The following is an 11,904-nucleotide window of genomic DNA, read 5'->3' as shown; positions in this document are numbered from 1 at the left end:
CACCCCGCTTTCTTCCCGCCCCCTTGCCCAGCCCAGGGACCCCCGCACTCACGTGTCGGGTCCTCAACCCAGAACACACACTGCAGAGTCACGTTCTTCTGTAGGGACAAGGAAGCAGAGTGGCCCCACCATGGCCCACCCTTACCTGGCCGGGCAGGGGACGTCCAGGACAGGGACAAGCCGCCCCCGCCCGCCCGCCTGGACCCGACGGGCAGGCGCCCCCACCAGGCCATGTCTCCACCAAGGACCGGCGGGTCAGGGGGGGCGGGAGGGGACGTGGCCAGGCAAGGACCCTCGTCCCCGCGGCTGGGCTGCCCGCACTCACCGGCTGTGGCTGGTGTTGGAACGTGAGCACCACGGGCTCTGAGAGATTGGCCACTCTGGTGTCCTGCACAACGATCCCCAAGACCTTCTCGCCCAAGACTTGGCTGGAGTTCTTGTCCTGGATATAAGGTATGGGGGGAAGAGGGTAGAAGGCCCTGTTCAGGGCTGAGAAGCATCCAGAAATCTCCTAGCCTGTCTAGATTACTGCCTCTCCCAGCACGTTGCTTTGAGACACTGAGTATCCCTCTGGAACCGATTGTGCACATGTAGTCATTTACATCCTAGTGAGAACAACACCCCTCAGCCCTCTCGCAGGGAGATTTGCAAATGCAGTTCCATCTCTGAGTTTGCAAGGAGGACTCTGACTCCTGCGGGGAGCAAACTGCTTTCCCAGGGAGGCGGTGCGGGTGGGGGCGTGTACCTGGAACAGGGCCTGGCTGCTGAAGTCCACCAGGAGGAGTCGCTTCTCCGCCTCGCCCCTGCGGCCTCTGCTCCCCTGGAACAGCGTGCGCGGCAGCAGCACCGAGTATTCCAGCACCTCGCTCTCCGCCTCCTGCGGTCCACGGTCCCTTCAGGGCTCGGCCACCGGCCCCAACCCGTCCCCAACCCGTCCCCACACACACACCTTCCCTGGACGCTGCCCCTCCGGGCCTGCGGCCCAGCCTGGCTCGCACAGCCCTCCTCTTCCCGCCCTCTTCCTGCTCTGGCTGGGCAGCCCTGTGGTTGGACCCCGGGCGCCAGGGACAAACGGGCTGGGACAACCTGGTGCCGTTCTGCTGTTGGTGGCCTCGGACACCAACTGTGCCTACAGCGGCCTGGCGCAGTGGCCCCATAGCGGCGGAGCGGTGGCTCCCAGCCACCCAGAAACCCCAGGGCAGCCTCCACACAGGGGTGCACGGACAGGCATTGGGGTGTCACCCCCCGCCCCTCCCCGCCTGGCGGAGCCAGCCCGACCTCCTTCCCCGACTGGATGTGCAGGTCCCCGAGGCCGGCCGCAGGCCGCAGCTTCCACACAGTGGCATTGATCCCGTCCTCCTCGAAGGACACCGTGTCCCCGGCGAATGGCACGGCCGTCAGCTTCGACTCCAGGCTCTGCAGCTGCCTGGCGGGACGGGAGGGCGGCGGTGACCGCGGGGAGGGCGGCCAGGCTGGCGGGGAGACTGAGGCAGCAGGGACAGAGACTCGGGCAGGCACAGCAGGGCGAGGTGGAGACAGAGGGGGACGGGGTCAGGGAGAGAAGACGGGACACAAAAGAGAAAGCCAGGAGCCGGGGCGGGACAGAGGGCGACGCTGGGCTGGGCGGTGGGGAGACGGGCCCATGGGAACGCGGAGACGGGCTGGGCATCCCGGGCCACAGCTCGGGGATGGCCCGTCCTGCCTGCACCGTCCCCAGCTGGGCCGCGGAGCAGCCCGCCCTGGAGGACACGGAGAGCCAGCGCCCCGGAACATTCCAGCAGGGGAGCCGAGCTTACCGGCTGGCGGGGACGGCCGGGGGCCTCCTCGGGGACTTGCGGGGACGCCTCAGGAGCTCGCTGAGCAGCCGCAGGTCCCTCTTCAGCTCGCACAGGTCGGGGGAGGCGTTGAGAGACGCCCTGTGCACGGGGCCTGGGGACAGTCCCACCCGGGCCGCTGACGGAGGCCCCGGGCCTGGCCGCCTCCCCAGCACACTCCCACCCAATCCTCGCGGCCCGCGCGCTCCTATCTGCGCTTCACAGAGGGGAAACTGAGGCCCCAAGAAGTAGAGTGGACTCCCCCAAGGACCACACTGGACAGCACCCTCCCCGCCTCGCATTGTCACAGCCCGCACCTGCTCAGGTGTCTCGGTGCCCTGGCCCCTGCGGAGCCACACCCCAAACTGGGGGGGTCAGAAAGGAATCAGCCCCCCAGTAAAGGCTCGAGCTCCTTCTGGCCCGCCCCCGCCCCATCCAGCACGTGACAGGAGGCGGGGCCCGTCGGGCCCGTCGCACCCGCCACACCCCAGGCAGAAGACACAGTCTCCAGACCTCAGAGCCAGCCTTGCTGCGCTCCTGACCTTTGACCTCTCTTGCTCCCCCCACTCTCCACCCCAGTCAGCTACTGGAGTCAAATCCTGGCTCCCCCCCCCCGTTTGCTAGCCGTGCAACTCTGGGCACCTTCTCTGTGCCTCAGTTTCCTTCTCTGTGAAATGGGGATAAGCAATCTCCGTTGAAGCCAGTGAAGAATCCTTCCCGTGTCCCGAAATGCAGTCCCGTCCCCCCCTGTCCACACCTCCCCTCCCCCAGCTAGACTGTCCCTGCAGCCTCGCCACCGCCCCCCAAAGCCTGCGGCACCCTGGGTCCCACTCCTCCCCTCCTCAGACGCCGCCCATGGCTCCCCGCTGCAGCCGAGTTGGTGGCCCACACCGGGCCCTGCCGAGCTGTCCCTCTCCCGGAGGTGGCCTTACTGTGGAAGGAGAAGGTGAAGCCGGCGGCGCCGGGCAGGCTGGCGTTGCGCGGGCTCTCCCAGGAGCTGAAGGAGGTGGCGAGCAGCGGCGGGCCGTGCGCGCGGCTCTCCTGGCCCCGCAGGCAGAGCAGGCCCGAGGCGCGGTCGCTCAGCGGGAAGTCGCTCCTGCCGTAGCGCAGGTGCAGCCTCCCCGCGTGCCGGCTCCAGTAGAGGCAGAAGTGGTACACGCCCCTGGGCTCGGGGAAGGTTCTGGGCGCCGGGTGGGCGGCGGGGAAGGGGGCTCGGACGGTGAGCGCCCCCTCGGAGTTCTCCACGGAGATGTGCAGCCCGGGCGCGCGCTCGTACACCAGGGCGCTGCGCTGCGTCTGGTTGCGCTGGCCGCAGAAGCGGAAGTCCTCCCGCGGGGCCGCGCCGCGCGCACCTGCCGGGCAGAGGCTGCAGGTGGGCCCGGGCGGGAGCCAGCCCCGGCCTGGGAGGGGACGCCCGGGCTGGGGACGCGGGAGCCCAGAGCGTGGGGCTCACGCACGCTCCCAGGGCCTCCGCCACCCCAGAGTCCACGCAAGGATGTCAGTCTGTCCCTCTCAAAAACTACTGGCTTCAGAAACAAAGTAGTTAACGAGGCCATGGCTGCTGTGGATGGTTGCGCAGGCTGTGCACTGCACAAGGGTGCCCGGGCTGCAGAGGCGAGTGGGGCCTCGTCCCCACCCCACGCTGTGCGCTGCGTCTGCCGGAGGAGCCAGCACCTTCCCCCTCTCCACGCCGCCACCCACTAGCCGAGCCGGGCTCGCAGGCCAGTGCCCGCCCAACGGAGGCGGCGGGAGGGCCACAGCGGCCCTGCACGCGCGGGCGTTTAAATGCCTCAAGTGCCAACAGCCCCCGGGCGCCCCGGAAAGCCCACCTGGGACCAGGAGGAGCAGCGCGGGCAGGAGCAGCACGTGGGCGGCCATCTTCGTCCCACCGAGTCACACCGAGGAGTCGCCACCTGCAAGAGGCCGGACGGTCGGCGGGAGCCCGCACCGCGCCAGGCGGGAGGCGGGCGTGCACACGGCCCGCGGGCCTCCCCGGAGCGGGCGCAGCGAGGGACCCGTGCCAGCCGCTCGCACGCGGCTAAGGAAAGTGCCCGTCCCGGGCCCGGGACCGCGGGCAGTTACTCCTGCCTGCAGCCCGGGATGGGGGCTCCACCGGGAAGCGCCGTCCGGCCCTGCAGAACCCGGAGGGGTATAGAGTGAAGGAGGCTCCAGAGCTGTCCCCTGCTACCCTGAGACCTAGCTCGGGGGCGCCTCCTCCAGGAAGCCCTCCTCAAGTCCCCGCAGAGTCAGTCCCAGCCTCTGTTGGTTCCCGCCACGGGCCAAAGCCTCCGCCAGGCAGTGCGAGATGTGCGTCCCTGCTCAGTCAGCGGGGGATGTCCCCCAGCCCTGGGGACAGGGCCTGGCGCACAGAGGTTGCGGGACGGAGGCTGCAGGGCGGGCGGGTGAAGGAGCGGGAGGACCAGCATGTCCATGGCGCCCTCTACAGGGCATGGGGGGCAATGGCGCTTCCCAGCATGACCACCAGGGGGAGCCAGCCCCAGGTGCCAGAGCAGCAGAGTGATGTCATCCCTGCTGGGGACTAGGACTCGGTACTGCCCAAATGCGGGAGGCCCCGACCCCAGCATTAAGCGGACACCTCTGTCCCCGCCATGGCCTCTATTAGCTGAGCGTCTTCCATTTGCCAGCCTCTGGGTTGACCCACCCCAGCCCCACCCCTGCACCAATTCTCACTCCAACCCTGTGCAGTGGGCACTACCGTGGGCCCATTTCACAGATTTGGAAGCTGAGGCCCAAGGGGCTAAATGACTTGCCCAAGAATGCTCTGGGGGCCCAGGGGCTTTCCCTGCCTGTTCGGGACTGTAGTGCCGGGCAGGGAACCTGGGGGCCTGGCACTTACAGAGAGTTGCCAGGTGGCCCGGCCCTCCGTGCTGCCAGCTGGCCCTGTGGTGGAGCCGGGTGCCCACAGACACAAACAGGCAACCTCATCCTGTGGGAAGCTGCACCTGGCCACAGTGACAGATGCACCCATCTGCCACCAGCCAGACGAAGGGGTGCCTGGCGACCCATGGGCACACGAGCAGTCTCAGTTTGGGAGAAACCAAAGAGGGCTTTCAGGAAGAGGTGGCCTTTGAACTGAATATTCGAGGACAGTGTTAAAGGCAGGGGTGTCCCAGGCAGGAGCTCATTGTCTCCTGGACCAGTCCTCCCTCACATGAACCTGGCCCTTCCAACCACAGCCAGTGCCCTGTGTCCCCCTGTCCCACCATGTGGATGGGGCCCCAATTGCTCAGGCCTCATCAGCCCAATCCTAGGTGACATGAGCTCGTCACCTTGCCCTGGTGGCCCCGCAGGACACACCCTTGAGAAGGATGTGAAAGTGTTCTAGGGAACAGCACCGTCCCCTGGGTCGTGATTCACTGTGTCCCCTCTCCACACTCTGATTCCTGTCAAAACCACCTCCTGCCACCTCAGGCCAGCAGAAGGAAACCCGACATCCGGGACACGTCCTCTGCACCCCCCTTCCCTTCTACTTTCTGCCAGCCCCTGTCGCTGGGCACCTCTAACCTCCCGTCCAAACGTCACTTCCTCCAGGAAGCCCCCTCGCTGTGACCCCCACTCGCCACTTACAAACTCAAAGCTCATTTGGAGAATTTGATTCAAATTTCCCATCTGAGACCCAAAGAGGGCCAGCGACTTCCTGTGGCTGGCCCTGCCTCCCTCGGCAGGCAGGGAGGAGCTGGCCAGTCTATCATCTCTCTGGCCTGTGACCTTCAGAGTGGCCCCACTGTCAGGAGACGAGGGTGCAGGACAGCACAGAGCCATCGCCTGGCATCTGGCCTCCCGGATTGGCCCTTGAGAGTAAGGCAGAGGGACAGGGAGTGAGCTCCCCGTCACTGGAAGGCCACAAGTGAAGCTGTACCATCACGGGGTGCCATGGAAGGGATTTAAACACACACGTGGGACAAACTACCCCTGACACTTGGAGTCCTCCCCAGCTGCTTGAGCAGCCACTCTGAGGGGGACAACTCAGGGCCCATCTGCATTCTTGAGGCTTGAGGGGCAGGGGCTGCCTGGCTTCCTTTAACCCACCCGTAGTTAGTGAGGTGGGTTAGAGCCAGACTGCCAGGGTTCGAATCCTGGCTGCCCCGCTCACTAACTAGCTGTGTGTCCTTGGGCCACTTACCCACCCTCTCTGGGCCTCACTTTCCTCACCTGTGTAGAGGAATAAAAACAAAGCCCACCCCAGGGTCACTGTGCGAATTAAATGAATTGATGCCTGTCGAGGGCTTAGCACGGGGCCATGGGCGCGGCGCGGCAGGCACCATGGTGTCAGCTCAGTATGCCTGTCCCCAACTCAGCCCCCTGGGCCGTCGAAGGCCCCTCCTGTCCCCCTCCTGTGCCTACCCTGCCCCCCGCAGCGCGATCACCCGCTGAGCACCTTGAGGGGAAATTGTTCCAGCATGAGGCTCCTTTCCGCCCGGGCCTGCCTGCATAGCAGAGCGGGCTGGGGACAGGGAGATTCCAACCCAACAGGACCGGCAGGGGCAGGGCACTGTCCCGCCCATCCACTTAGCGCCTCCCCCTTCCCCTGCCATGCTGTGCCCCAGGTCTGCCCCGCGTACACGCACCTGCCACCCCCCAAACGGCACCAGGGGTGTGTGGAGTTGGGGCCCCTCGGGACTGGCCCCAGTTGTCAAGTGCGTGTGGAGTTGGGGCCCCTCGGGACTGGCCCCAATTGTCAAGTGCGCAGCAGGCCAGGCCCTCGCCCGCCCCGAGGCCTCAGGCTGGGACACAGCCAGAGCCAGTCTCGGAGGGGAGCTCTAGCGACACCTCCAGAATGACAGTGGCCAGGCTGCCCTGCCACAGTGAATCCTCAGAGCCACCCGGCCAGGCGGGTCCTGCTGTTCCGCCGTTTTACAGACGAGGAAACCGAGGCTGGGGACGGCTGTCTGTTCCCAGACCAGGCCAGACCGCTGGTGCCCAGCCTCCCCTCCTGGCAGGGCCGGCCTTGGTAAAGGCCCCAGACACGAGTGCGCCCACCCCTGGCTTTGGGGTCCCCCGTAGAGAAGGGGGGGAGCGGGGAGCAGAGTTGCGGCCTGAGAGAGGGGGCTGGGCCGGTCCCCTGCCAGGGTGGCCGCCTGACCTCAGGCCTTCCGTAAACACCGCAAGAACAGGCTGGCCCCAAGCACACAAGGGGGGACACAATGGGCCGGTAGCTGGCCGCAGGTCCAGCTCCCGTTCCTGCTGGGCCCGCCCCGCCCCCACATGGGGGCAGGGACCCAGGGCTCACTTTCTCCCGGGGGGCCTGAGTCACTTCCCCCGCCAGCCCCGGTGGAGCTCGAGTCACGCTGGCCGGCGAGCTCCTGGAAAAGCCATTTCCGCAGAGGATGGAGGTGGAAGTTGAGTGGACAGGACCGGGCTGGCCCTTCCCGGGGCGGCGCCGCCCTGCCACTCCGGCCGGGAACACAGACCTGGTGCCGCCTCCGTCCCTTGGACCGACACACACCTCCCCCAGGAAGCTGTCCCTACTCGCCCAGCCGCCACCAGGGTTAACCGTGTTCTCGCCCGCACTCAGCACGCCCATTGCCATGACGACAGCCGAGGCGCCCGCACCTCCCCTGCGTCTGACCCCCATCCCGGAATGTGCTACAATGCGGGTTCTCAGGCCCCGAGGGGCTGGCGTGTCAGGCGGGGTGGGGTCGGGGCCTGGCTTTAACAAGCGCCCCATTAGTGACACACGCGGGCTCGGGGACCATGGTTTACAAGCCAGGGATGGACGTAAGGAGAGACGCTCAGAGAGGGGTGGGGACCCGCCCCACGTCCCTCAGCTGCTACGTGTCAGCGCCTGGACTCGGGCGGGGCAGCCAGCCTCCCAGCGGTGCCTCCTGCACACCCTGTGACAAGCCATGTCACGCCCCTCTCCGGTCCCCCCGCATTTAGCAGGGTGCCGGGCGCCTGGGCGGGGGCGGTGGCACAGAGCCAAGGAGGGACCCCGAGTCGGTGTCCAGTCCAAGCTGGTCTCGCCCAGTGGGGGCCTCCCGCTCAGAAGGGCCCTCCCCGGGGCAGCGGGAGGGAGGGGACCCGGCGCTGTCAGCCCTTCGGGCTCCTGTCCTGGCTGTGCTCCGGCAGGCAGGGCAGCGCGGGCCGGGGCAGAGGGCCACGGGAAGGAAGGACTTGGCCAGGGAGGGGGGGTGAGAGCGTGTGCACGCACACGTGTGTACATGAGTGCCTGTGCCCGTGCGTGTGCACAAGTGCATGTGCCCATGTGTATGCCTGTGCGTGTGCACAAGTGCATGTGCCCGTGCATGTGCACAAGTGCCTGTGCCCGTGCGTGTGCACAAGTGCGTGTGCCCGTGTGTGTGCCCGTGCATGTGCACAAGTGCATGTGCCCGTGCATGTGCACAAATGCCTGTGGCCATGCGTGTGCACGAGTGCGTGTGTGCGTGTGCGCAGGGGGCGAGGGGGAGAGCTGGGAAGCGGGCGGCTGTCGGGGCAGTTAGCAGAGGAGGAAGAGGAGGCCGCTCAGACAGACGTCGGGGACAGGCACGGAGCCCGGCCAGAGCGCGGGGACTCCCGCAGGCGCTTCCTCCCCGGGGGTGGGCTGGAGGCTGAGGGGACCCTCCTTCCCGCAGTTCCCAGACATTTTCATACCTGGAAACACCGCGTCCTGACGCCCTGTCAGACCAGGCGGGACTAAGACCAGGCCCCGCTCCCAGCGCAGCCCCCGCCGCGCCACGGCGCCTGGCGGCACACTTGCCAACGCCACCCTCGCCACCCACAGCGGGGATGGGCCCAGGCCGGGGCGGGGAGCTCCCTCCAAGAAGGGTGCCCTGGGATCCTGGGGACGGGACGCAGAGTGTCTTCAGGCTTCAGGAATTTTCTACAATAAAGGAGAAGGAAACTAAGCGAGCTGCCTGGCAAATACCCAGGCCCGGCCGGCTCGCTGATCTCGCACCAGACCCGCCGCACAGCCTCACCCCTGCCCCCGCCGCACAGCCTCACCCCTGCCCCCGCCGCACAGCCTCACCCCTGCCCCCGCCGCACAGCCTCACCCCTGCCCCTGCTACACAGCCTCACCCCTGCCCCCGCCGCACAGCCTCACCCCTGCCCCTGCTACACAGCCTCAGCCCCTCCACTGCCACACAGCCTCACCCCTGCCCCTGCTACACAGCCTCACCCCTCCACTGCTACACAGCCTCACCCCTGCCCCTGCTACACAGCCTCACCCCTCCACTGCCACACAGCCTCACCCCTGCCCCTGCTACACAGCCTCAGCCCCTCCCCTGCCGCACAGCCTCAGCCCCTCCACTGCCACACAGCCTCACCCCTGCCCCTGCTACACAGCCTCACCCCTGCCCCTGCTACACAGCCTCAGCCCCTCCACTGCCACACAGCCTCACCCCTGCCCCTGCTGCACAGCCTCACCCCTGCCCCTGCTACACAGCCTCAGCCCCTCCCCTGCCGCACAGCCTCAGCCCCTCCACTGCCACACAGCCTCATCCCTGCCCCTGCTACACAGCCTCACCCCTGCCCCTGCTACACAGCCTCAGCCCCTCCACTGCCACACAGCCTCACCCCTGCCCCTGCCACACAGCCTCACCCCTGCCCCCGCCACACAGCCTCAGCCCTGCCCCTGTCGCACAGCCTCACCCCTGCCCTTGCCGCACAGCCTCACCCCTACCCCTGCTGCACAGCCTCAGCCTCTGTCCCTGCCACACAGCCTCACCCCTGCCCCTGCCACACAGCCTCACCCTGTCCCCTGCCACACAGCCTCACCCTGTCCCCTGCCGCACAGCCTCACCCCTGCCCCTGCCACACAGCCTCACCCCGTCCCCTGCCACACAGCCTCACCCCGTCCCCTGCCGCACAGCCTCACCCCTGCCCCTGCTGCACAGCCTCACCCCGTCCCCTGCCACACAGCCTCACCCCTGCCCCTGCCACACAGCCTCACCCCTGCCCCTGCCACACAGCCTCACCCCAGGGACGAGCTGGCCTTCGGTGTTCCCATCTCCAGCCTCCTGCCTGCTGGAGGCTGGGGTGGGAGGGGGCCACAGCGTCCGTCAGCGCCTGGCACCGTGCAACGCTCTTCCCGCAAATTAACTGCCCAGTCCCCACAGCCGCCCTGCGAGGCAATTGCTACCAGTGTCCCCACTGTAAAGTAGGGACACTGAAGCCCACAAGGTGATGCCCAAGATCACGCAGCCGGTGAGCAGCCAAGCGTGGGCTCCGGCCCAGCCGAGGTCCACCTCACCTCACAGGCCGTGTGGTCTTTGGAGTCGCTTCCCTTGTCTGGGACTCAGTCTCCTCATCATTACCATGAGGTAGCTTGCCAAAGCACTTCCAAGGAGCACTAGTCCCCAGATTAGAAAAATGCTTGTCGGTCCTACTTTCTCCTATACATTAGCATATCAAAGGTTCTGATAAGTCCTGCAGGAGGAAACCCACAAAACTTGGTTGGGTACAGTTTCCCAGCCCAATGTGAAGGGGGAGCCTTTTTTGCATGGACACCTGTTATCCACATGAAAAACAGCCTCTTGGAAATCTTGACACTACACAGACAGAAGCCGGCTAGCACCTCCAGCCCCCTCCGCCCCTCTGAGCTATCCCAAAGGCCATTAGCTAGCATGAGATGGGCTGCAGGAGCCACTGAGACTCCAGTGCTCCCCGGGGCAACTTATCACCATCCCTGACACTTCCAGGCAAGAGGTCCCCAGTGAGCCTGGGATACGCTCAGGCCTGTCCCGAATTCCCTCCGCCCGCAGCACCAGCGAGTGGGGAAAGGGGCACTGCCAGGCCTGTCCCCAGGCGGGCCATTCCATTAACAGCAGCCACCGCCAGCTGGGCCGTAGGCCTGGCCCCATGCAGCTAAGACACTCCGAATGTCGGACGAGAGAGAGAGAGAATTTGAGGATGCACGAGCTTTGAGGAGCTGAGAATCAAAGGCTCTCCGAGTTTTAGAGTTGATTGAGGAGCCTTCGAAGCTGAGGGAGGAGAAGGGACTAGGAGGGCAGCCAGCCCTGGGAACCCAGTCTGGGGCAGGGCTTGGGCACCGGGATCTGCATGAGCGGTCCGGGGACTCGGGCGCCAGGCCTGTTCGGCTCACGCTCCCGGGCGGCCTGCGCCAGGCAGAGGCTCGTGGCCACATCTGCAGCCTGTCCCGTCCAGGAGCGGCTGGGCCTCCTCCCGGGCGCACCAGCCAGCACCTGCCCGGGACAGGCACATTCCCACAGCAGGGTGGCAGGAGTTGCGGGGACAAAGTTGGGACTCCCTCTGCAGCCAGCTGGCCTGGAAACTTTGGGCCAGTCCATCCCCTCTCTGGGCCTCAGTTTCCTCCTCTGTCAAGTGAACAACTATGGTCCCTGTCCCTCACCTACCTTCTCTGGAGCCCAGGGCCGTCAAAACCGAGCCAGCTTCGGGAAGCCCGCAGGTAAGGGCAGGGCATGTCCCTACGTGGGGCAAGGAGGACGCCAGCCCCGTCCTCCGCCGCGGCCCGGCCTCTTCCCTCTCAAACCACAGCCGGCCTCAGCTGTCTGGCTGAAGTTCCCCTTCCCTGTCTGCGTTCACAAATTGCCCAAGGCCGGGCCCACACGGCCAGCCCAGTCACCTCCCTGCTTGTTTTCTGGGGCTGCAGTTCAGATGCCCGGGCCTGGCAGAACGCCCGCGTTTGGAGGGTAGCACCCCGAGCGTCCCCAAGGACAGACGCCGGCCTCCCTTCCTCCTCCAGGCCCCAGATGGCTGGCGGAGGGGCGCATGGGACCCTGCCCCAGTAGAGCTGGGGGCCCGGGCGCCCTCCGGGGAAGGGAAGTAGCGGCACTGAGCAGAATGAACCTTAATGAAGCTCTCTGAGCTAGCGAGACGGGGTTCTAAGCTCTTCACACACAGTGAAACATTTGATCTTTCTAGAAACCTCACTCCCATTTGGCAAGTAAGGACAGTGAGGCCGGGGAGGCCAAGTCCCCTGCCCAGGCCACAGGGAGCGGTGCAGGCTGGGCGTGACCAGGGCCAGCCCTGGAACCCAAGCTCTTCATCTGGAACCATTTCCCGCTTGAACTGACCCGACCGTTACAAAGGCCTTCTCTTTAGAAGTCACAGTAAAAAAATGCTTCTGAGAATGGGTTTCCAAGGGTTT

The 11,904-nt window shown here is 66.3% G+C and overlaps 2 protein-coding genes across 4 annotated transcripts in view; one reads left to right on the top strand and one right to left on the bottom strand.

Annotated features, from left to right (window-relative positions):
* The window catches only part of CIAPIN1 (cytokine induced apoptosis inhibitor 1), a 328,736-nt gene that overhangs the window by 141,632 nt on the left and 175,200 nt on the right, over positions 1-11,904 (top strand). The gene's annotated exons all lie outside the window — the stretch shown is intronic.
* The window catches only part of ADGRG1 (adhesion G protein-coupled receptor G1), a 37,508-nt gene that overhangs the window by 9,012 nt on the left and 16,592 nt on the right, over positions 1-11,904 (bottom strand). For all 3 annotated transcript variants that reach the window (XM_075995672.1, XM_012743973.3, XM_012743977.3), the window contains exons 2-8: positions 3,644-3,727; positions 2,747-3,166; positions 1,797-1,929; positions 1,279-1,426; positions 746-877; positions 326-442; positions 53-98 (exon numbers count right to left, since the gene is read on the bottom strand). In XM_075995672.1, the coding sequence (XP_075851787.1) occupies positions 53-98; positions 326-442; positions 746-877; positions 1,279-1,426; positions 1,797-1,929; positions 2,747-3,166; positions 3,644-3,692 (1,045 nt within the window). In that variant the 5' untranslated portion in view covers positions 3,693-3,727. The remainder of the gene's footprint in view (positions 1-52; positions 99-325; positions 443-745; positions 878-1,278; positions 1,427-1,796; positions 1,930-2,746; positions 3,167-3,643; positions 3,728-11,904) is intronic.

The sequence above is a fragment of the Microcebus murinus genome, chromosome 20 (genome assembly GCF_040939455.1).
Source record: "Microcebus murinus isolate Inina chromosome 20, M.murinus_Inina_mat1.0, whole genome shotgun sequence".
Taxonomy (NCBI): domain Eukaryota; kingdom Metazoa; phylum Chordata; class Mammalia; order Primates; family Cheirogaleidae; genus Microcebus; species Microcebus murinus.
The sequence above is the reverse complement of the archived record's forward strand: the minus strand, read 5'-3'. Positions and strand labels throughout refer to the sequence as shown.